The following is a 25,748-nucleotide window of genomic DNA, read 5'->3' on the forward strand; positions in this document are numbered from 1 at the left end:
ATACGTGTCTTTTCAGATTCCACAATAATTATTTAGTTGTGGACACTACATCACCACACTCCCTCTCTTGGTCCTCATCTTTGTAAGTCACCTTGATTTTGGACCTGTGTGTTTTATCCGTTTCTTTATGAAAATATTTAGCGAACTCGATGACAGTAGCTAAAGCAAGGGGCTATAGCAGCACACAACTAGCCTACAAATGCATGCTGGGTCGGGCATGCCCTGAGCTCGTGAAGCCCTGAGCTACTGGAGCGAAATTGGAGTGGGCGAGAAGGCCGTTCAAATTGGGCACGCTCCGCTCCGCTCCAGCTCCACTCCGCTCACATACTCTGACTCAATGATCCAACAGTCACTACTACTGCTACTACTACTACTACTACTACTATTACTACTGCTACTGCTACTACTACTACTACTACTAATACTACTACTACTACTACTACTGCTGCTACTACTATTATTACTACTACTACTACTACTACTACTACTACTACTACTAGTACTACTAGTACTACTACTACTGCTGCTGCTACTACTACTACTACTACTACTACTACTGCTACTACTACTACTGTGAGACCTGCATACAAAATCTGCACTAAGATCTCTACTGAAGGAAGAAGCCTCAGCATACTTAGATCCATAAATGACAGTAATTTATTTGCCAAGCGTTCGGTCACATCTTTGTCAGAGAAAGTGAGAGCAAGTCACTTATCTAACTGCACCTTAGCTACTTTGCTGGGTCGGGTGCAGATTTCTGTATTTTCTGCATGAGGATCTCTGTATGCGTCCCAAGTGGAGTGGAGCGGTCGGAAATCCCAGTGCTGCTTGCACACCACTCTGGCGCTCCATGTCCTTTCCAACCGCTCCGCTTAAAACCGCTCTGCGCTCACAGGAAAAAAAAACTGGCGCTCTAAATTCGCTCCATTCATTAAACTCACAATTTAACCAACACCCATCTATTTTTGTGACTACTTGGACCTACCATTTGGTTTTGAAGTATTGAAACCAAACCATATGATTTGAATGAACAGTACTTTAATAAACATGAAAAGGTGAATGTAAGAAGCGCTCATCATTTCAAATAGGCTACAGGTCAAATTAAACAGCATTTAAACACTCTAAATAGGTCAGGAGCCAGACAGGGAGCCTAAGAAGGAACGAACATGAATTACTTAGGCTATATTATTTCAATTATTTATCTATAGCAGCACACAAGTAGCCTACAAATGCATGCTGGGTCGGGCATGCCCTGAGCTCGTGAAGCCCTGAGCTACTGGAGCGAAATTGGAGTGGGCGAGAAGGCCGTTCAAATTGGGCACGCTCCGCTCCGCTCCAGCTCCACTCCGCTCACATACTCTGACTCAATGATCCAACAGTCACTACCTCCACCCATACCATCTAACATGTTAGGCCTGGTTGAATGATCCAACAGTCACTACCTCCACCCATACCATCTAACATGTTAGGGCTGGTTGAATGATCCAACAGTCATTACCTCCACCCATACCATCTAACATGTTAGGGCTGGTTGAATGGTCCAACAGTCATTACCTCCACCCATAACATCTAACATGTTAGGGCTGGTTGAATGATCCAACAGTCACTACCTCCACCCATACCATCTAACATGTTAGGCCTGGTTGAATGATCCAACAGTCACTACCTCCACCCATACCATCTAACATGTTAGGGCTGGTTGAATGATCCAACAGTCACTACCTCCACCCATAACATCTAACATGTTAGGGCTGGTTGAATGATCCAACAGTCACTACCTCCACCCATACCATCTAACATGTTAGGGCTGGTTGAATGATCCAACAGTCACTACCTCCACCCATACCATCTAACATGTTAGGCCTGGTTGAATGATCCAACAGTCACTACCTCCACCCATACCATCTAACATGTTAGGGCTGGTTGAATGATCCAACAGTCACTACCTCCACCCATACCATCTAACATGTTAGGCCTGGTTGAATGATACAACAGTCACTACCTCCACCCATACCATCTAACATGTTAGGCCTGGTTGAATGATCCAACAGTCACTACCTCCACCCATACCATCTAACATGTTAGGGCTGGTTGAATGATCCAACAGTCACTACCTCCACCCATACCATCTAACATGTTAGGGCTGGTTGAATGATCCAACAGTCACTACCTCCACCCATACCATCTAACATGTTAGGCCTGGTTGAATGATCCAACAGTCACTACCTCCACCCATACCATCTAACATGTTAGGCCTGGTTGAATGATCCAACCGTCCAAGTTAATCAGAGTGATGTATTCCATTTGAGAGAGTAATAGAATGATAACAGGTAATATAATCTAATAACATATGATATAATAACATGAAACTGTCCGGTGGCATCATCCAATCATACAAACCCTGTGACTCATAAAACAAAGGACAGAGGAATAGAAAGACACGTTATTGGATTAAAGTCTTCTGGTTATAATAAAACCATTAGACAATATAAAAACAACAGGCTACCAGTGGGCACTAGTCCTGGGGGTTGCAACGCGCAGTGCACACTTTTGTTCCAGCCCAGCACTAACCCTACTAGCTATAACGCATTAAGGACACCATTTCCGTCCAAGTGTGACACTCTGGCTCTAGGACTTTTGTATGTGAGCTAGAGTGTATGTTGTTTTGTTGGGGATTTGGGTGTTTTTCTATGTTGGTAGTTCTGTCGGGTGTATTTCTATGTTTGCAGGTCTGTGGGTTGTTTTTCTAGGTGTTGTATGTTGTAGTCAATGACTCCCAATCGGAGGTAACGAGTGTCAGCTGTCGGCTCGTTATCTCTGATTGGGAGCCATATTTAAACTGTCAGTTTTCACCTTTGTTTTGTGGGTTATTGTTCCGTTTCTGTCAGTTTAGCAGAGGACTTCACGAATCGTCGTTTGTTTTGTATTTACGTGCTTTACTCTATTAAAGTTATCATGTTCACTCAACGCGCTGCGCTTTGGTCCGTTCATTCATCAGACGATCGTGACAGAATAACCCACCGTAAAAGGACCAAGCAGCGTAACAAGCGGCAACAGGACCTACCTAGACAGGATTTGTGGACACCTCCTAAGGATTCATGGACTTGGGAGGAGATTCTGGATGGAAAGGGTCCTTGGGCACAACCGGAGGAATATCACCGCCCTCGTGAAGAGCTGGAGGCAGCTAAAGCCGAGAGGAGGTGGTAGGAGGAGGCAGCACGGAGCTCGAGGCTGGAAGCCCGAGAGGATTACCCAAAAATTTCTTGGGGGGCTAGAAGGGAGTATGGCGAAGTCAGGTAGGGAGACCTGCGCCTACTCCCTGGACTGACCGTGGAGAGCGAGAGTACGGGCAGACACCGTGTTACGCAGTAGAGCGCATGGTGTCTCCTGTACGCAGGCATAGCCGGTAAGGTACATTCCAGCTCCACGTATCGGCCGGGCTAGGGTTGGAGCATTGAGCCGGAGGTCATGAAGCCGGCCCTACGCATCAAGCCACCAGGGCGTCTCCTCGGCCGGGCTTACATGGCACCTGCCTTAAGCATGGTGTTCCCGTTCGCCCACATAGGCCGGTGCGGGTTATTCCTCCTTCCCGTACTGGTCGGGCGACGGGGAGTATACAACCAGGTAAGGTTGGGCAGGCTCAGTGCTCAAGGGAGCCAGTACGCCTGCACGGTCCGGTATTTCCGGCGCCACCTCCTCGCTCCAGCCCAGTACCACCAGTGCCTACACCACGCACTCAAGCCTCCTGTGTGTTCCCGAGTCCTGTGCGTCCTGTTGCTGCTCCCCGCACTAGGCGGTATGTGAGTCCCCAGGGGTCCAGCATGCCCTGTTCCGGCTCCCCGCACTAGGCGTTATGGGAGTCCCCAGGGTCCAGCATGCCCTGTTCCGGCTCCCCGCACTAGGCGTCATGTGCGTTCCCAGGGTCCAGCAAGCCCTGTTGCTTCTCTCCGCACTAGCCCTGAGATGCGTGTCCTCAGCCCGGTAATCCTCCTGTTCCGGCACCACGCACCAGGCCTACGATGCGCCTCAGACGGCCAGAGTCTGCCGTCTGCCCAACGGGGCCTGAACTGTCCGTCTGCCCAACGCCGTCTGAACTGTCCATCTGCCCAACGCCGTCTGAACTGCCCGCCTGCCCAACGGGGCCTGAACTGTCCGTCTGCCCAACGCCGCCTGAACTGCCCGTCTGCCCAACGCCGTCAGAGCCTTCCGCCAGACAGGATCAGCCAGAGCCTTCTGCCAGACAGGATCAGCCAGAGCCTTCCGCCAGACAGGATCAGCCAGAGCCTTCCGCCAGACAGGATCAGCCAGAGCCTTCTGCCAGACAGGATCAGCCAGAGCCTTCTGCCAGACAGGATCAGCCAGAGCCTTCTGCCAGACAGGATCAGCCAGAGCCTTCTGCCAGACAGGATCAGCCAGAGCCTTCTGCCAGACAGGATCAGCCAGAGCCTTCCGCCAGCCAGGATCCGCCAGAGCCGTCCAGCCAGGATCCGCCTGAGCCAGCCAGCCAGGATCTGCCCTCAGTCCGGTGCTGCCCTTTAGTCAGGTGCTGCCCCCTTAGCCCGGTGCTGCCCCTTGGTCCGGTGCTGCCCCTTAGTCCGGTGCTGCCACTTAGTCCGGTGCTGCCCCTTAGTCAGGTGCTGTCCCTTAGTCCGGTACTGCCTACTAAGCAGTTTGTGACTGTGGTGGGGTGGGGATCACGACCGGGGCCAGAGCCACCACCGTGGACAGACGCCCACCCAGACCCTCCCTAGAGCGTATGCTGGTGCGCCCGGAGTGCGCACCTTTAGGGGGTACTGTGACACTCTGGCTCTAGGACTTTTGTATGTGAGCTAGAGTGTATGTTGTTTTGTTGGGGATTTGGGTGTTTTTCTATGTTGGTAGTTCTGTCGGGTGTATTTCTATGTTTGCAGGTCTGTGGGTTGTTTTTCTAGGTGTTGTATGTTGTAGTCAATGACTCCCAATCGGAGGTAACGAGTGTCAGCTGTCGGCTCGTTATCTCTGATTGGGAGCCATATTTAAACTGTCAGTTTTCACCTTTGTTTTGTGGGTTATTGTTCCGTTTCTGTCAGTTTAGCAGAGGACTTCACGAATCGTCGTTTGTTTTGTATTTACGTGCTTTACTCTATTAAAGTTATCATGTTCACTCAACGCGCTGCGCTTTGGTCCGTTCATTCATCAGACGATCGTGACACCAAGTCAACATTCAAATAGAAGTCTCCTGTCCAACAACTCAGCCACCAGATGAGAGGAGCTAACATCATGGAAGACCACATCTGAAAATAACCCTGTACACAAAACCAAACCACGTTCCCAAATCACATTAACAAGAACAGCACCGCATTTAAGACCAGAACAGAGCGTCCAGTCACACAGTTCCTTGTGGAGAATGTAAGTAGCAAAGAGGTGGAGGACGGAGGTCATTAAGGTGTTAGTGTCAGTAGGGTTTTCCCATATTACAGCAACCACATTATATAAACCAAATCCAATTTTATTGGTCACATGCACCGAATACAACAGGTGTAGACTTCACAGTGAAATGCTTACTTAAATAAACACCATAAAACATACTTCAAAAGCCATAAAGAAGATGGACCATAAAAGTTTATGACTGTTTTGCCAGGGATATGGAGGAAAAGGAGTTAACTGATTACTGAACAACATATGACTGTGATGGTATAGTATAGTATTTCCTGTTTGGGAGCAGTAAACAGAACACTGGGGTCTTGTTAGTAGTCACATGACAAAGGTTCCAGTCTGGCTTGGCTGCAGAAAAGGGAAACTGATAGTCACCCAAAGTGAACAGGCTGTGAGCCTGTTTAGTTATATCACAACAATAGTAAAGTTTTTACTAGACTAGCTGCACAGAGGAAAGGTGAAAGCCATACAGAGCCCAGACAGAAAAGGGTTAACGCAGCACTTGTTGGTAAAATAACATTTTTCATATGCATTTCGAAATATTAAGATATAATTTCCTATAGCGGTAGTAAGCTGAATGCTCTGTGATTCTGTTAAGTTACAACACAAAGTCACGTTTGCAGTCTGGCCTCAGACAGTGAAGGGTTAACACAGTGCTCGTTAGATAAAAGTATGAAAAATGTATGCTCTCACTAACTGTAAGTCGCTCTGGATAAGAGCGTCTGCTAAATGACTAAAATGTGAATGTTATAAAAAACATATGCATTTTAAAATACTAAGATAGTATTTCCTATAGGGGGTTGTATGCTGAATATTGTGAGCTTAAAATTAAAATGAAGTCAAGTTTCCATAGGAAACAGAGAGCTGTCCAGAGCCCAGACATTCAAGAGTTAACACGCGCTCCTTGGTTAGGCTAAGCATCATCAAGCCATAGCACTTAGCACTACAACAGGTTTGGTGTAAGTGAGACCAATCAGAGCTGGGCTGGCCCCCCCTGGAATGTTATCAGCTAAATAACTCAATTACCCCTCAGCACTTAGAGCTCTGTCACAAGATTAAGCTCAACCCAACGCCAATTCAATCAAGCACTTTGGGAGGAGGAATCATTTGTTGTTCTCTTTCATTGGGAGGAGGAATCATTTGTTGTTCTCTTTCATTGGGAGGAGGAATCATTTGTTGTTCTCTTTCATTGGGAGGAGGAATCATTTGTTGTTCTCTTTCATTGGGAGGAGGAATCATTTGTTGTTCTCTTTCATTGGGAGGAGGAATCATTTGTTGTTCTCTTTCATTGGGAGGAGGAATCATTTGTTGTTCTCTTTCATTGGGAGGAGGAATCATTTGTTGTTCTCTTTCATTGGGAGGAGGAATCATTTGTTGTTCTCTTTCATTGAGAGGAGGAATCATTTGTTGTTCTCTTTCTTTGGGAGGTGGAATCATTTGTTGTTCTCTTTCATCAAGAGGAGGAATCATTTGTTGTTCTCTTTCATCGAGAGGAGGAATCATTTGTTGTTCTCTTTCATTGGGAGGAAGAATCATGATGAACACTGTATAACAGCTGTGGTCTCCATAACTCTGAGAATACTGCATAACGGCTGTGGTCTCCAGAACACTGGTAAGAACACTGTCGATGTGACCATAGAAATAAAATTACTAGATTATATTACTCTGGATGTGTGTCACAGTTGAGTGTAGAAGTGGTGTGGAATCAAGCGCAGGACACACAGAGGCTTCGTACTGACGTCTTTAGTGAAGACAAAAAGAACAAGCCAAACACGGCTACATACAACCTGGCAGGCAAACGAACTTTACGCACACCGGTAAAGTACATACAAAGGCACAAAAGTGCGGAGCTCTCTACTACACCGAACAGAGAGACAAAAACGAACTAGCATCCCACAGTGACAACGAACAATTACACACAACACATGACAAAACTCAAGAGAACTTATAGGAGCATAATTAACACTAACAAGGAACAGGTGTAACAAAACAGACAAAACCAATCAAACATCGAAACATAGAACGGTGGCAGCTAGTACTCCGGAGACGACGACCGCAACGAAGCCTGCCCGAACAAGGAGAAGGAGCAGCCTCGGCCGAAACCGTGACAGTACCCCCTTGACGCGCGGCTCCAGCCGTGCGCCAACCCCGGCCTCGAGGACGACTCAGGAAGACGCGGAGCAGGGCGCGTGGGATGACCACGATGGAACTCGGTCAGAAGAGACGGGTCTAGGATGTCCCTCCTCGGCACCCAGCACCGCTCCTCCGGGCGCACCCATCCCACTCCACGAGATATTGGAGACCCCCATCCGGCGCTCTCGAATCTAGGATGGACCGAACAGTGACGCTGGAGCCCCTCGATGTCCAGCGGGGCGGAGGAGTCTCTTCTATCTCATAGTCCTGGAGTGGACCAGCTACACCGGCCTGGAGGAGAGACACATGGAACGAGGGGTTAATATTCTTGTAATCAATTGGCAGTTGTAACCTGTAACACACCCTCGCTCAATCTCCTCAGGACTTTAAAAGGCCCCACAAAGGACCCAGCTTCCGGCAGGGCAGGCGGAAGGGCAGGTTTCTGGTCGAGAGCCAGACTCGATCTCCAGGTGCGTACACTGGCCCCTCACTGCGGTGGAGATCGGCGCTGTCTTATGTCGACGGATGGCTCGCTGCAGATGGATGTGCAGCGTCTCCACGCCCCTCCGAGCGCCACACCCACTCATCCACCGCAGGGGCCTCGATCTGGCTCTGATGCCAAGGTGCCAGAGCCGGCTGGTACCCTAACACACACTGGAAAGGAGTTAGTTTAGTGGAGGAGTGGGGAGAGAGTTCTGTGCCATCTTGGCACAGGGAACATACCTCGCCCATCCCTCCGGCCGGCCCTGGCAATACGACTCAGAAACCTACCCACATCCCGGTTGACACGCTCGACCTGCCCATTACTCTCCGGGTGGTAACCCGAGGTAAGGCTCACCGAAACCCCAAACGCTCCATAAACGCTCTCCAGACTCTGGAGGTAAACTGGGGGCCTCGATCAGACACTATATCCTCCGGTACCCCGGAGATGCCGGAAGACGTGGGTGAATAGAGCCTCAGCGGTCTGTAGGGCAGTAGGAAGACCCGGCATGGGAAGGAGACGACAGGCCTTCGAGAACCGATCCACAACGACCAGGATGGTGGTATTCCCCTGTGAGGGGGAAGGTCTGTAACAAAATCAACCGAGAGGTGAGACCAGGGTCGTTAGGAACGGGCAGGGGTTGTAACATACCCTGGGCAAGTGTCTGGGCGCCTTACACTGGGCACACACCGAGCAGGAGGAGACATAAATCCTCACATCCCTGGCTAACGTTGGCCACCAGTACTTTGTGCTAAGGCAGTGCACTGTCCGGCCAATACCTGGATGCCCAGAGGAGGGTGACGTGTGAGCCCAATAAATGAGTCGATCCCGACCTCGGAAGCGGGACATACGTCCGACCCACCGGACACTGTGGAGGGCTAGGGTCGGTGCGTAACGCCCGCTCGATCTCCGTATCGACCCCCACACCACCGGTGCCACCAGACAAGACTCAGGTAGTATGGGAGTGGGCTCAACGGACCTCTCCTCTGTGTCATACCGCCGAGACAGGGCGTCTGCCTTCCCGTTCTGGGACCCAGGGATGTAAGTGATCTTAAACACGAACCGGGCTAGAAACATAGTCCACCGAGCCTGGCGAGGATTTAGTCTCCTAGCTGCCCGAATATATTCCAGGTTACGGTGGTCAGTCAAAATGAGAAAAGGGTGTTGAGCCCCCTCAAGCCAATGCCTCCACACCTTTAGGGCCTGTACCACGGCTAACAGCTCCCTGTCCCCTACGTCATAATTTCGCTCCGCCGACTGGAGCTTTTTCGAGTAAAAAGCACAGGGGCGGAGTTTAGGTGGTGTGCCGGATCGTGAGAGAACGCCCCGTACCCACGGCTTCTGACGCGCCCACCTCCACTTGGAATGGTAAAGCGGGATCCGGATGCGCCAGCACCGGAGCCGAAGTAAACAGGTCCTTCAGTCTCCCAAAAGCCCTGTTCGCCTCAGCTGACCACCGCAAGCGCACCGGACCCCCTTCAGAAGGGACGTTATGGGAGCTGCCACCTGTCCAAAACCCCCGGATAAACCTCCGGTAGTAATTGCAAAGCCCAAGAACTGCTGCACCTCTTTCACTGTGGTTGGGGTTTGCCAATTACGCACGGCTGACACACGGTCAACCTCCATCTTCACCCCTGACGCGGACAACTGATAACCCAAAAAGGAGACCGACTCCTGGAAGAACAGACATTTCTCTGCCTTGACATACAGGTCATGCTCCAACAGCCTCCTCAACACTCGGCGCACCAGGGCTACATGCTCGGCTCGGCAGAACTGTACACTAGAATATCGTCTATGTACCACGACCACTCCCTGCCCCTGCATGTCCCGGAAGATCTCATCCACAAAGGATTGGAAGACTGATGGAGCATTCATTAACCCGTATGGCATGACGAGATACTCGTAATGACCCGAGGTAGTAGTAAATGCTGTCTTCCATTCATCGCCCTCTCTAATGCGCACCAAGTTGTATGCGCTCCTGAGGTCCAATTTTGTGAAGAACCGTGCCCCGTGTAATGACTCCGTCATAGTCACAATCAGAGGGAGTGGATAACTATATTTCACAGTAATCTGATTGAGACCGCGGTAATCGATACACGGGCACAAACCTCCATCTTTTTTCTTCACAAAAAAGAAGCTCGAGGACGCAGGGGAAGTGGAGGGCCGTATGTATCCCTGTCTCAGAGACTCGGCAATGTATGTCTCCATTGCCCTCTTCTCCTCTTGTGACAAAGGATACACATGGCTCCGTGGGAGCGCAGCTCCTGCCTGGAGGTCTATCGCACAATCCCCCTGTCTATGAGGTGGCAATCGCGCCGCCTCGCCTTGCTAAACACGAAATGCTAAATCCTCCTACTCGGGGGAACATGCATTGCGGGCATTTGGTTTGGACTCTCCACCGAGGTCGCCCCTCTACGGAAACACTCCAGACATAGCCCCACACACTGGGCAGACCACCCCTAAAGAGCCTTCTCTCGCCACGAAATGGTAGGATCGTGAGTAATCAACCAGGGAAGCCCCAGCACCACCGGATACGCAGGGAGAGTCAATCAGGTATAGCTGAATCGTCTCCTCATGACCCCCTGCGTCTCCATCCTAAGTGGCACTGTGACCTCCCTGATCAACCCGGATACTAACGGACGGCTATCTAGGGCATGTACAGGGAAGGGATTATTAACCGGTAGGAGAGGGATCCCTAACTCTATACAAAATTTACGATCTACAAAATTCCCAGCTGCGCCTGAATCTACTAGCGCCTTATGCTGGGAACGAGGTGCAACCTGTGGAAAACAAACAGGTATGGTTATGTGCACGACAGAAAGCTCTGGGTAAGTGGGGCGCCTACTCACCTGGGAGGACTCCCCAATGTGTGGCCTGCTGTCTCGCCTCCAGGAGACCCTCCCAGCACCTAGCCGCGGTGTGCCCTCCACGGCTACAGTTGGTGCAGGGGACGGCCCCCCTCGGGCTCCTTCTCCTCCGTTTCTCTAGCGCCAGCACCCCCGAGCTCCATAGGACTCGGCTCGGAGCTGCTGGAGGGTGGAATGGGCGACCCCCACCCAGGACGTCCGCGGGTGGCGAGCAGGGTGTCTAGCCGAATGGCCATGTCAACCAATTGGTCAAACGAAAGAGTGGTGTCCCTGCACGCCAACTCTCTACGGACGTCCTCCCTGAGGCTGCAGCGGAAGTGATCTATGAGGGCCCGCTCATTCCACCCTGCATCTGCCGCTAGAGTCCGGAACTCCAGTGCAAACTCTTGAGCGCTCCTCATCCCTGCCGGAGGTAGAATAGAGCTCCCCGCCGCCCCCTCAGGTGGATGGTCGAACACTGCCCGGAAGCGGCGGGAGAACTCCGCATAGGTGATCGTTGAGGCGTCTATCCTCCCCATTCGGCGTTGGCCCACTCCAACGCCTTTGCCGGTGAGACAGGAGATGAGGGCGGAAACGCTCGGCCCGAGGGCACCGGGGTGTACGGTGGCGAGGTAGAGTTCGATTTGCAACAGGGAAACCCTGACACCCGGCCGCGGTGCCGTCGTACGCCGAGCGAGAGCCGAATCCCACTGGGTTCGGAAGTTGGACAGGTGGACTGACCGAGGTGATGGTGTGGTAGGTGGGGGGCGTGGGGTACCCCGCTGGCCTCCCATCGATGGAGGGTGTTCATCACCCTATCCAGAGCGTGCCCGATCTGGTTGATCCTGTCCTCCTGTCCACGATTTTTAAGCCTTAAGACAATTGAGAGATGGATTGTGTATGTCTGTGCCATTCACAGGGCTGCAACCTAATATTAGGAAGATGTTCATAATGTTTATATTAACACTGTGTATAGTAATGTTTTAACCTGGGGAATGTCATTACACTGAATAAAGAATTGTTACTCCAAATACTGAATACTTTCCAAAAACAATAAAGCATATTGCTATAAGATATTAGCCTATAATTGGAACCTACAGGTCCTATAGTGATGAGGTGGGCAGCCCTACAGGTCCTATAGTGATGTGGGCAGCCCTACAGGTCCTATAGTGATGAGGTTGGCAGCCCTACAGGTCCTATAGTGATGAGGTTGGCAGCCCTACAGGTCCTATAGTGATGAGGTGGGCAGCCCTACAGGTCCTATAGTGATGAGGTGGGCAGCCCCTACAGGTCCTATAGTGATGAGGTGGGCAGCCCCACAGGTCCTATAGTGATGAGGTGGGCAGCCCTACAGGTCCTATAGTGATGAGGTTGGCAGCCCTACAGGTCCTATAGTGATGAGGTGGGCAGCCCTACAGGTCCTATAGTGATGAGGTGGGCAGCCCTACAGGTCCTATAGTGATGAGTTGGGCAGCCCTACAGGTCCTATAGTGATGAGGTTGGCAGCCCTACAGGTCCTATAGTGATGAGGTGGGCAGCCCTACAGGTCCTATAGTGATGAGGTGGGCAGCCCACAGGTCCCTATAGTGATGAGGTGGGCAGCCCTACAGGTCCTATAGTGATGAGGTGGGCAGCCCTACAGGTCCTATAGTGATGAGGTGGGCAGCCCTACAGGTCCTATAGTGATGAGGTTGGCAGCCCTACAGGTCCTATAGTGATGAGGTGGGCAGCCCTACAGGTCCTATAGTGATGAGGTGGGAAGCCCTACAGGTCCTATAGTGATGAGGTGGGCAGCCCTACAGGTCCTATAGTGATGAGGTGGGAAGCCCTACAGGTCCTATAGTGATGAGGTTGGCAGCCCTACAGGTCCTATAGTGATGAGGTGGGCAGCCCTACAGGTCCTATAGTGATGAGGTGGGCAGCCCACAGGTCCTATAGTGATGAGGTGGGCAGCCCTACAGGTCCTATAGTGATGAGGTGGGCAGCCCACAGGTCCTATAGTGATGAGGTTGGCAGCCCTACAGGTCCTATAGTGATGAGGTGGGCAGCCCTACAGGTCCTATAGCGATGAGGTGGGCAGCCCTACAGGTCCTATAGTGATGAGGTTGGCAGCCCTACAGGTCCTATAGTGATGAGGCGGGCAGCCCTATAGGTCCTATAGTGATGAGGCGGGCAGCCCTACAGGTCCTATAGTGATGAGGTGGGCAGCCCTACATACAGATCCAAAAAGGGACTTTTGCTTGTGGCAGTGAGACAATACACAATTGCACATTGTGAATGTTGCAAACCACAATCTCACAGGACAAACGATAATGCCTCAATGGACGCTGTGCTGTGCAAACCCAGGACACCTGAATAGATTGTGTAGTGTAATGTGGTGTAGTGATAGTGTAGAGTAGACAGTGCATAGTGTAGTCTGCTTTAGACACAATGAGAGCAGGGCTGTCATCAGGGAACATGGTCAGTCACAGTGACCTCAGTCTACAACATCAGGACTGTCATCAGGGAACATGGTCAGTCACAGTGACCTCAGTCTACAACATCAGGACTGTCATCAGGGAACATGGTTAGTCTCAGTGACCTCAGTCTACAACATCAGGACTGTCATCAGGGAACATGGTCAGTCACAGTGACCTCAGTCTACAACATCAGGACTGTCATCAGGGAACATGGTTAGTCACAGTGACCTCAGTCTACAACATCAGGACTGTCATCAGGGAACATGGTCAGTCACAGTGACCTCAGTCTACAACATCAGGACTGTCATCAGGGAACATGGTCAGTCACAGTGACCTCAGTCTACAACATCAGGACTGTCATCAGGGAACATGATCAGTCACAGTGACCTCAGTCTACAACATCGTGGGCCAAAGTAGATCAGGCCAAAAGGTGAAAGGTCAACAGATTTCTCCCACTGAATGACCATCTGGGTCTCTCTCTCACCACCATAGCAGCATGTCAGCCTGTGTGTGTGAGTTAATGAGGTCAGAGGTCAACTCCTGAAGGTCAAAGATCACATCAAAGCCTTTTCCAAGAACACAGGCGGGCGGTCTAGGGTTGTCCAATTCCCCTCTTGGAGAGTTTCACTCCAACCCTAATCTAGAACACTTTATTTTACTAATTAGCTGCTCGCCAGCACCTTGATTAGCTATACCAAGTGTGTTACAACACTCTCACAGAACCAGAGTTGTAGAACCATGATCTAGACACTAAAGGCGCCACACATACTAGGTTCGGTTTGCTTCTAGTGGAACTTGGCTCGGTGAAGCGAACGTCTGTGCCTTGCATACTCCCTTAAAAGATAACACATCTCACCATAGGATGAACCACATCCAGGACAGACTGAAGAAAGGTCCATGTGGCACTAATACTGTAATACAGTACTGTTAGATACAAACAGTTCCAGTAATACTACTCACCATAGGATGAGTCCAGTGATGACAGCCATCCAGGAGACACAGCAGGCGTCAGGCCTCTTGGTCTCCTCCTCATCCTTCTTCCTGCAGCAGCACAGACTGGTCAGGTAGACAGACAGCAGCAGGAGGCTCAGGACTAGTCCAGCGGCTGATATACAGGCTAGGAAGACCAGAGACTGGGGAGGAGGGGGAGGGAGGGAGGGAGGAGGGGGGGAGAAAGAGGGAGGAGGGAGGGAGGGAGGGAGGGAGGGAGGGAGGGAGGGAGGGAGGGAGAGATGAGCATGTTATAATAAATGTGTTATTTCCTAATAACAGGAAAAATACAACTGCCACACTGAGATAACTTATTTGCAAACAACCATTTCTTCAGACAACCAGTATATATTATCACGTCAGGTCCTGTGTTGATACAAGCCCTGTGATTGACTACTGTGTAGAGTGACCCCACTCTGAAAGGGAGCCACTGGAATCAATTGAGACTAATATGAAAAGATATACTGGGTCAAAAGTCACGTTTGGTTTATCAATCATCATCACTAGCAGCTCTCTGTGTGAAGCCAGAGATAGGGCGAGAGAGGAGGGGAGAGAGGGGGGGGGGGGGGGCAAGGCTCACTGAATACACCCCAGGATCGTGTTCAGTAGGGCACAAAGTAGCAAGTCATAAAAAAAATATCAACATGAAGGTTTCTCATTGGACAAGTCTAGGTTCTCCTTCTCTGTGTTCATCAGTTTGGTGTCTAATGAATATGACCTGGTATTGGTGGTCTAAGAGATACCTGGGGCCCCTTGGACTAATGCTATTAATATCATAATAACTATCTACCAACTGATCCACACAGGAGTTAGGGTGTTAGGGGGAAAACAGTCACTGATCAGAGGCTGTTGGAATTTTACCTCAACGTCAGGTGACGAAGCGGCCTCCCTCAAAAACAGTCTAGTGATTCCCTGACTGAGATTACCCTCAGAGCCTGAATGATGGAGGGATAGCCAGGGTAGGAAAGGAGCGAGAGAGAGAGAGCGAGAGAGAGAGAGAGAGCGAGAGAGAGAGAGAGAGCGAGAGAGAGAGAGAGCGAGAGAGAGAGAGAGCGAGAGAGAGAGAGAGCGAGAGAGAGAGCGAGAGAGAGAGAGAGAGAGAGGGAGACACAGAGAGAGAGAGAGAGAGAGAGAGAGAGAGAACAGCAAGCAGAACATATAGTATGGGGGGTATACTGTAGGCATATCTATTTGTTTTTTAGATTAGGTCAACCTGAAGTTTGTACCTTTCATTTTGGTGAAAGGTGATGAAAGTTATAAAACACAGTGTACTACACAAGCACAACCACACACAGCCATTTGCAGATAGAAGCCATTCACAAATAATACTGAGTTCAGCCCGTCGTTTGGAGCGTAGAGGAGTTCAAAAAGTCATGAACTGAAGTGGAACCATGGTGTTTTGGCCTGAAATCACACAAACCCCATGGCCAAACATGGTTTTGTCCCAAATGGCACCCTATTCCCTATATAGTGCACTACTTTTGACCAGAGCCCTATGGATCCATGTTGTTTTTCCACACTCCTACCTGGCATGGTTTCATGACTCTAACAAGGTACTGTTTGTCTCCACAGAACCTTAACAGGATGCTACCTTCTGTTTCCCTGATTCAATTTGACTGATCAAGTTATGGGTTATGGCATAATTTTTTTAACACGGTTTTGACGAAGGTTGCAGATCCAGGCAATGCCTAGCAGCGTAAACTAAAGTGTAATTTATTATTACTTATCAAACCAATTGTAGATGGCATAATGTCTAAATAAATGCAACTACCTGTATTTAACCATATAAGTAATTGAGAACACATTCTCTTTTACAACAATGACCTGGAAAGTAAGATGAAATTGCTACTCAAACTTCAACTGTACAAGTCAACAAAGTTATCGTATTCTGGGTTCTGTCCTCAATCCCACCTCTCTATCTAAAATGGTCCCATTGTTCCAGAAGGATGTGCCAGCAGCAGGAAGGTCCACATTGTTCAGAACTGCTTTAGAAGATATTATGATGGTGTTACACATCATGTAGCCTTAATCAAAGAGGACAGACTATGGTGATACACGTCATGTAGCCTTATTCAAAGAGGACAGACTATGGTGATACACATCATGTAGCCTTAATCAAAGAGGACAGACTATGGTGTTACACATCATGTAGCCTTAATCCAAGAGGACAGACTATGGTGATACACGTCATGTAGCCTTATTCAAAGAGGACAGACTATGGTGATACACATCATGTAGCCTTAATCAAAGAGGACAGACTATGGTGTTACACGTCATGTAGCCTTAATCAAAGAGGACAGAATATGGTGTTACACATCATGTAGCCTTAATCAAAGAGGACAGACTATGGTGTTACACATCATGTAGCCTTAATCAAAGAGGACAGACTATGGTGTTACACATCATGTAGCCTTAATCAAAGAGGACAGACTATGGTGTTACACATAATATAGCCTTAATCAAAGAGGACAGAATATGCTGTTACACATCATGTAGCCTTAATCAAAGAGGACAGACTATGGTGTTACACATAATATAGCCTTAATCAAAGAGGACAGAATATGCTGTTACACATAATGTAGCCTTAATCAAAGAGGACAGACTATTACACTACCTACATTGCCCTGTCTATTCAGTAACACAGGTCAGTATCACACACTAAAGTAGTATAGCACTACTCCAGCACACAACAGCAGCATTCACAAACACCCCACACACAGAGAAGTGATGATGGATGCTGACACAATCACCAGGTTGTGAATGCTAACAGCTTAGACCATCATTCTGAAATGTGGTTTACCACATCAAAGTCAGTAAAGAGGTGTTTTGTGACATGTTTAGACTTCAGCTAATTGCTTGGTTACCGTGGACATAAAATGGGACTTTCGTGTTTGATTTGAGACACATGGAGATAACTTGAGCTTAAGTTATTTTCAAATAGGTACTTAGAGATGCCAAAAATTTACGAACTCTACAATACATACAATTCACAAGACAAAATCTAATCAATACAATGCAAAACCAACTAAATTACAGCACAATACCAACATTCTAGAAAAACAGCCACATTCCTCAGAAAGTAGTTCCCCAATCAGTATTTTACATTGCAATTGGATGCTCTATTGCCGCTTGGGCAATGTATTTTTCAGTTGGTTCCAGCATTGAGGTGCATTAAAACTAAAAGCGGATTTACCTAGTTCGGTGTAGACCAGAGGAACCTCCAGAGTTAACCAAACCTGTGAGCGGGTTTGGTATCTCATGTTTTTATACTTTAACAACGAAGTTGGGTAAGTCGGAAGCTTGTGTAGTAGAGCTTTGTAAACAAAAGGGAGTAATGAAGTGATCTACAGGACTTTAATGAGGACCAGAAAACCTTCTGATACAGGATGCAGTGATGAGTATTAAAACTGTCACCTGTGATAAAGTGAATGGTGCTATGGTAGACGGCATCCATAGGTTTAAGAGTAGTGGCTGCTGCAATCTGGTAAATGGTGTCACCATAGTCAAGAACTGGTAGGAAAGTTGACTGTACAATCTGCTTTGTGCTATTTAGAGAGAGGTAATATCTATTTCTAAAAAAGAAGCCCACTTTATATCTTAGCTTATGAACTAGCTCATCCGTATGTTTTTTAAACATGAAGTCTTTGTCAATCCAAATGCCCAGATATATATAGGTGGTAACCTGATTGATGAGAGAAACATCTAATGAATAAATATGTAGTCCATCTGAAACATTTTTGAGAGAATTAGAGAACAACATGTACAGTAGTCAGACCCCTAGACGTTTTCCATATTTTGTTACGTTACAGCCTTATTCTAAAATTGATTAAATTGTTGTTGTTTTTACTCATCAATCTACACACAATACCCCATAATGACAAAGCAAAAACAGGTTTTTGCAAATGTACTAAAAATAAAACACTGAAATATAACATTTACATAAGTATTCAGACCCTTTACTCAGTACTTTGTTGAAGCACCTTTCACAGCCTCGAGTCTTCTTGGGTATGACGCTACAAGCTTGGCACACCTGTATTTGGGGAGTTTCTCCCATTCTTCTCTGCAGATCTTCTCAAGCTCTGTCAGGTTGGATGGGGAGTGTCACTGCACAGCTATTTTCAGGTCTCTCCAGAGATGTTCGATCGGGTTCAAGTCTGGGCTCTGGCTGGGCCACTCAAGGACATTCAGAGACTTGTCCCAAAGCCACTCCTGCGTTGTCTTGGCTGTGTGCTTAGGGTCTTTGTCCTGTTGGAAGGTAAACCTTCGCCCCAGTCTGAGGTCCTGAGCGCTCTGGAGCAGGTTTTCATCAAGGATCTCTCTGTACTTTGCTCCGTTCATCTTTCCCTCGAACCTGACTAGTCTCCCAGTCCCTGCCACTGAAAAACATCCCCACAGCATGATGCTGCCACTACCATTCTTCACCGTAGGGATGGTATTGGCCAGGTGATGAGCGGTGCCTGGTTTCCTCCAGATGTGATGCTTGGCATTCAGGCCAAAGAGCTCAATCTTGGTTTCATCAGACCAGAGAACCTTGTTTCTTATTGTCTGAGAGTCATTTAGGTGCCTTTTGGCAAACTCCAAGCGGGCTGTCATGTGCCTTTTACTGAGGAGTTGCTTCCTTCTGGCCACTCAACCACAAAGGCCTGATTGGTGGAGTGCTGCAGAGATGGTTGTCCTTCTGGAAGGTTCTCCCATCTCCACAGAGGAACTCTGGATCTCTGTCAGAGTGACCATCGGGTTCTTGGTCACCTCCTTGAATAAGGCCGTTCTCCCCCAATTGCTCAGTTTGGCTGGGCGGCCAGCTCTAGGAAGACTCTTGGTGATTCCAAACTTCTTCCATTTAAGAATGATGGAGGCCACTGTGTTCTTGGGGACCTGTTTTGGTACCCTTCCCCAGATCTGTGCCTCGACACAATCCTGTCTCGGAGCTCTACGGACAATTCCTTCGACCTCATGGCTTGGTTTTTGCTCTGACATGCACTCTCAACTGTGGGACCTTATATAGACAGGTGTTTGCCTTTCCAAAACATGTCCAATCAATTGAATTTACCACAGGTGGACTCCAATCAAGTTGTAGAAATATCTCAAGGATGATCGATGGAAACAGGATGCACCTGAGCTCAATTTCGAGTCTCATAGCAAAGGGTATGAATACTTATGTAAATAAGGTATTTCTGGTTTTTATTTTTAATACATTTGCAAAAATCTCAAAAAATCGTTTTTTGCTTTGTCATTATGGGGTATTGTGATGAGGAAACATTTTATTTAATCCATTTTAGAATAAGGCTGTAACGTAACAAAATGTGGAAAAAGTGAAGGGGTCTGAATGCTTTCCGAATGCATTGTATTTAGTCTTGCCCACATTAAGTACAAGTTATAAACCAACCAGCCCTTTCTGTAAAGTAACAAGATCAGATTGCAGCTCTAACATAGCCTGGCCAACAGTTGGGGGTTGGGGCAATGGCATACATAACAGTGTCGTCTGCATTCAGATGAATATTACAAGTTAACAAATAGACCAATATTATTTATATAAATAGTCAACATATCAGGTTCCAGTACCGACCACTGCGGTACACCTTTTGTAATATCCAGGAAACTAGACTTAACACCATCAGAAATCACACATTGAGTACTGTCTGACAGATAATTGCCAAAGCCAGAAGGTTTGGAGAGAAAGCACTTGTTGGAGGTTTGTCTCTAGTCTGGAGTGTAGTGGTAACCACTGTTATTCAGTGGTAACCATTGGTAACCAGTGTTATGTAGTGGTAAACAGTGTTAAATAGTGGTCCCTTTAGGCTCAGTTGGTAGAGCATGGCACTTGCAACGCCAGGGTTGTGGGTTTGATTCCCACGGGGGACCAGTACGAACAAATATGTAAATGTGTGTTATGTAGTAATAACCAGTATTATGTAGTGGTAACCAGTGTTATGTAGTGGTAACAGTGTTATGTAGTGGTAACAGTGTTATGTAGTGGTAACAGTGTCATGTAGTGGTAACTGTGTTATGTAGTGGTAACAGTGTTATGTAGTGGTAACCAGTGTTATGTAGTGGTAACAGTGTTATGTAGTGGTAACAGTGTTATGTAGTGGTAACTGTGTTATGTAGTAGTAACAGTGTTATGTAGTGGTAACCAGTGTTATGTAGTGGTAACAGTGTTATGTAGTGGTAACCGTGTTATGCAGTGGTAACAGTGTTATGCAGCTCATGATCTGTCTGTGAGTGTGTGTGTGTGTGTGTGTGTGTGTGTGTGTGTGTGTCTGTGTGTGGGTGTGTGTCTGTGTGTGTGTGTGTGTGTGTGTGTGTGTGTGTGTGTGTGTGTCTGTGTGTGGGTGTGCGTGCGTGTAGAGGAGGAACATGTAGGCCAGGCTCCAGGTCATGTGATCATCCCTGTGTGTGCCCCTGCTCTCTGGCACTGTGGCTGCATTCCAGGATGTCTTTATGCAGTCACGCTGCACAACTCACGTCTCAGAACACTGCTATGGTATGTAATGTGGTTATTGACATGTTAAACTCTTCTCCAGGTGTAGTGAGACATGGGGCTGTGTCTAGCAAGTGTTCTGGAGTAGGAGTTTATGGTCCTGTGTCCATATAGGATCAGTTTTGCCCTTTGATCACAATGAATAGGATGACATGGACGGGGGGAGCTGATCCTAGATCAGCACTCCTACTCTGAGAAGCTTAATACATATTCATCTGTGGTGCATGACTGCAATAAAGAAGACAACCTGGAACATCCCCAGACTCAGACACTTAGGGGTGGTAACAAACAACCAACCAGCCAGATGGGCACTAGTCTGGGTACCAGTCTTTTTTAGCTAACATTCCACTCCTTGCCACTCATTTACCAAAGACAGGAGTGGCAAGTAGTAGAATGTACTAGCTTAATGGAGACGTTAACCAGGCTAGATGGGCACACTCAGCACTTTGCAGCTGGAGATGTCAATACTAAAACGGATGTGATTTCATGTGATGATGTGTCCACTCTGCTCATAACTTTATTTTCCTACGTCCCATTGAAACATGCCACAGTGATGATAGCAGAGAATAGATGGAATAAAGTGTCTTCACGTTATTCAAAGTTAAACTGTGCAAAGTTGGTGCGGATGAAAATACATCCTATAGCAATGTGGGAAATGACGTAAGAAAATTCAAAACATTATTCTGCTAAAGACAAAATATATATTTTACTTTCCAAATAAATTGCTAAATCTTTGACCAACAAAGTATTTTTCAGATCATTTGCCTAGATACGTGGCCTGTCAGTGAGGGTCTTTCAGTGAGCCCTCTCTCTAGTCTAGAAGAGAACCGTGGCCGTGCTTTACGCGCAGCGGGTGGTAGGTACCAACCTGCTGGTAGCTCTCTTCCCCGGGTCTGAAGGTGTTGTCAACAGGCTGGAAGGTGAAGTTGAAGTGGGGGAAATTGTGCAGCCAGTAGGTCCACCATGGAGCGATATAGTCCAGCCGTGCCGTGGCCATTCCTGCTTACAAAAAGTGTTTCCGAACCACTAAAATCTCCTTCGAGAACTCGAGACCCCGCCAGTAGCCTAATCCTCGGTTCTATACAAAAACAAATCATGAATCTGCGACTTCTTGTTGGACAACACTTTGCAATGTAGCGCAGGAGGATAAACAATACAAAACTACTTCCCTGGACTCTTTGCCCTCAGAACAAGGCATAACAGTAGCATTATCTCAGTATCTCCATGGTCCCGTGTCGTGTTCCGCAGCTAGACAGCTGTTTTAACTTCTCGGAGGCGCGCTCACTGGTAGGTTCATTCCAAGTAGGCTCCCCAAGCGGCTTTTTCTGACGGGACTGCGCGCGCCTCGCACTCATCCAAGGCACGAGACCGTGTGACGATGGCGCCCTTCAAAACACAGTGCGTGCATGACCGGTTTTAAACCATTTACCGGGGCGCTGAGCGACTATATTCTATTGTCTAATATCACTGAGAAATAGCAAATTCAGCTGCGGTCAAGAATGTATAGCCTAGTGGAAAAGGATATGGCTACAGTGAAGACGATGCAATTAATACATTCAGGTCATTAAATTAAATCTAGAATGATGATGGTGGTATTAGAATAAAACCCAAAGGCTATCTCATATCTGGTATAAAAGCCTACTGCTGGTTATCAGAGCAGAATGTATCTAATGTAATCCACGGGCTATAGCTGGATAGAGCACTACAGTAGTGAACCATTCATGCAAGGCTGTGGTTTGTGTGTGTGTGTGGCGTATGTTCTGATAAAGCCTGTAAGGTTGGCCCAGCACTAGGAGGCTTGAAAGCATTTGAACCGTGGCAGCCGTAGGCCTACAGCATTTACGGTGATACGGCCTCTCCAGAAGTCAGGACATTCATACTTCTTGCCTTCGCCGAGCAGCGCAGAGCTGTTGTGAAGGAAGTTGTCAAGGAAGTGATATTGTGTATATACAGGACATCCCGCCCCAACCTACGGTCAAAACAATCATATCAATGCGGAGCTATATGGAGCCCTCCACATTGTTACACATTTTGGGAGGCGGATGGCGATGCAGTACAGAGCTCAAGTTGGCCTATGCATGCCTATGGAGGCTCCGCAATTGCGTCACACCAACCACATTTTCAGATCAAGCATGAATTGGCTTTTGGTCACATTGGTTTATTTTACAAAAATATGTGGAGTTCCGGTTCCCATCCCATGTGGGAATTATTTAACAGTGCAGGTCAGGACAAAACAAAAAAGAACATAAATAGAAAAAAACAGAGGCTACGTCCATTTGGTTTGGGCCCTAAAAGTTTCACACGACATGCACCGGATGTTTCCCATGGTCTGACAAGTGCCAACCTCATTGTAGTTATTGGGCGTGAAGTCGGAAGCCATAAATCCGACCAAATGAATGCCCTGGTTTATTCACGATTTACTTGACTATTTAAAAACACATTTCAACCCACATGTGGAACCAATGCATTTGAAATAATTGAGAATAACACAAATAAGTTTAACAACGTATTTACATTGGGATCCTCCTGCAGGCCTGTTACAAAAACTACCATGGAATAAAGTGCACAGATGCATGGATTATGTGAGTAGCGCTAATAATACAAAGGTAAGTAGCATATTACAAACATGTTATCCAGAGCTGCCAACTCTCACGCTTTCGCCGTGTGACACACGTTTTTGCCTGTTTTCACACACACTCACGCCACACATCCAATTTCTCACGCAAAAAAAATCGGCCGAGACTCGTTCGTTCCTTTTTTCAAACTCCCCGACGGTAGATGGCGCTGATGAGCGCCACTGAACCATATGCGCTGCACCCCGAAGTTAGTGACAGAAGAAGAGATACCATTGCCGCGAAAGACAACAGGAGAAGAAACGGTCACTACCTCAAGAAGTCTGATAAGAAGCTGAGCTGAGACTAGGTATGTAACAATGAAATGTCGTCCAATTGAGTACTCACTCTATTAAACTTTAAATCTTGAAAGAAATTATTTGTTTGTGCGTGTGAACATGATTTATTGTGGTGAATGTAAACTCAGCTGATTTCGAACAGGTAAGATGTATTCCAAAGAATTTAACATAAATACAGGAAATGTGTGCAATAGAAGTAGACTTGTGCAGACATTCACTGACCCCATGACAGAAGTGTACCTGCTGTTCTTCCAAGCCACCGTACCAACTTTCACTTCTTTCAACTTGCTGCTTCAGAGAGAGCAGTCATCAATATTTTTGTTACAAGATGAGGTGGGATTGGATTTTGCAGTTTTTTTCCATTCTGTGTTTCTTGCTGATATCTGCAGGGATCCTCTAAAATAGGTTTCACCTACCATTTTTGTAAATGTCTGTTATAGATGGTGAAATTCGTACGCAAGCTATGTTCCAAGTTTATGCTTCCAGCAGCTCTGCAGTGCCATGAGGAGCCTTGTGAAATTGCCTTTAAAGAAAAGGCAAACCATTTACCAGGTTAGTATTTGACTATTATTATGATCAAACACTGTGATATGTGATATTTAGCCTTGTACCTTATACCGATATGCTGTATCTGTGACAGGAAGAAAGTTGAACATTGGGTTCACAACCAGGGCTAAACTTAACAGATTACTCGACGAGGGTGACATCACACCACTGTTAGGCCTACTGCTGCTAGGTAGCTCTCTCTCTGCTCTCCCCCTCCCCTCTGTCTGTCCTTGATTGCAGGAGTGAAGTCTGGTGTGCGGGAGTCAGGGTTCCAGCTGCAGCTCATTCACCATAATCACCTCAGCCTTTAAGACCCGGTCAAACTTTCCACTCATCGTCAGATCATAGTCAAGACAACCATGTTAGTCTCGCTGCCGACTCAACCTGTCTGTTTTCGCTCTTGTGTTTTTTGGACTGTTTATTTACTTTTTCTCCTGTGCCACAGATATTTGGAACCTGACTCCTGCCTCCGCTTCACTCCTGCCACCACCATCCTGCTCTCCACTATCGGGCCTCTCCTTTGGACTCACCACGGACACTAGGACATTACGGTACCACACCTGCCCTGACCTGGATCTGTACCCTCCCTGTAACCTGGACTTGCTCTTCCCCATTTATTGGAAACCTGGACTATTGAACATTATAATAAACCTGTTAAAACTTCTCTGGCTTGGTGTACTTGTCTGCATTTGGGTTCTATCCAGTTAAATCATAACAACCACAGCAGGTGGATTCATTCCATGAAGCTGTGTTGTGTTTCCTGACAAGTGCTGTGGACTATGCACTTAAGAAGCTGCCACTGGAAGAGCCACTGATCAAGCACACTGTTCGGATTTTTCGTTATTTAGCCCTCCGAAAAGGCTCACCAGGAAGCACACAATGTCATGACTCGTGTTTTGTCCTTAATTTTATTTTAAATCAAATGACCACAGGTCATAAACCTGAATTACAACAAACAAATAATGACAATATATTATTCAAATATATAATGTAAATATTATTCAAATAATATAATAATAATAATGTAAATAATGAAAATCAAATAAGCCTACAACACCATCAAAAATGTGGCTAATCTGTCTTAAAACAGCATTGACTACATCACCCAGAATGCCTAGCGCCAGAGGAGCATGCGCACAGCGACTCCGCCGTTGCCACGGATGCTGCCACAGGACACAGAACCCATGCCACCACATGCCTCGTCCAAAGGACCCACACATGCACAAACGCAACACAACGCGGCGCTCCACCATGGATCACCGAACCAAACCACCGCTATCACCACCGCCACCAGAAACCAGCAGAGTGCTCTGAACAATCAGCACAACGCAAATGGCTGATAATGATAGCCTAATGCTATACAGCATCTGGGTCGCTGAGCTACCGCACCCAGCGAGCTACAAGTTACTCTCGGCCAACTAACACCGACACAGTGAGGTAAACGTTCAGTGCTCAAACATATAAGTGACTTAAACATTAATGCTAG

At 47.5% G+C, this 25,748-nt stretch overlaps 1 protein-coding gene across 2 annotated transcripts in view; it reads right to left on the minus strand.

Annotated features, from left to right (window-relative positions):
- The window catches only part of LOC121555381 (protein tweety homolog 2-like), a 95,508-nt gene extending 73,390 nt beyond the window's left edge, over positions 1-22,118 (minus strand). For both annotated transcript variants that reach the window (XM_045221467.1, XM_045221468.1), the window contains exons 1-2: positions 21,674-22,118; positions 14,295-14,467 (exon numbers count right to left, since the gene is read on the minus strand). In XM_045221467.1, coding sequence (XP_045077402.1) covers positions 14,295-14,467; positions 21,674-21,802 — 302 coding nt within the window. In that variant the 5' untranslated portion in view covers positions 21,803-22,118. The remainder of the gene's footprint in view (positions 1-14,294; positions 14,468-21,673) is intronic.
- Positions 22,119-25,748: the final 3,630 nt, after the last annotated feature.

This window comes from Coregonus clupeaformis, chromosome 7 (assembly GCF_020615455.1).
Source record: "Coregonus clupeaformis isolate EN_2021a chromosome 7, ASM2061545v1, whole genome shotgun sequence".
NCBI lineage: Eukaryota > Metazoa > Chordata > Actinopteri > Salmoniformes > Salmonidae > Coregonus > Coregonus clupeaformis.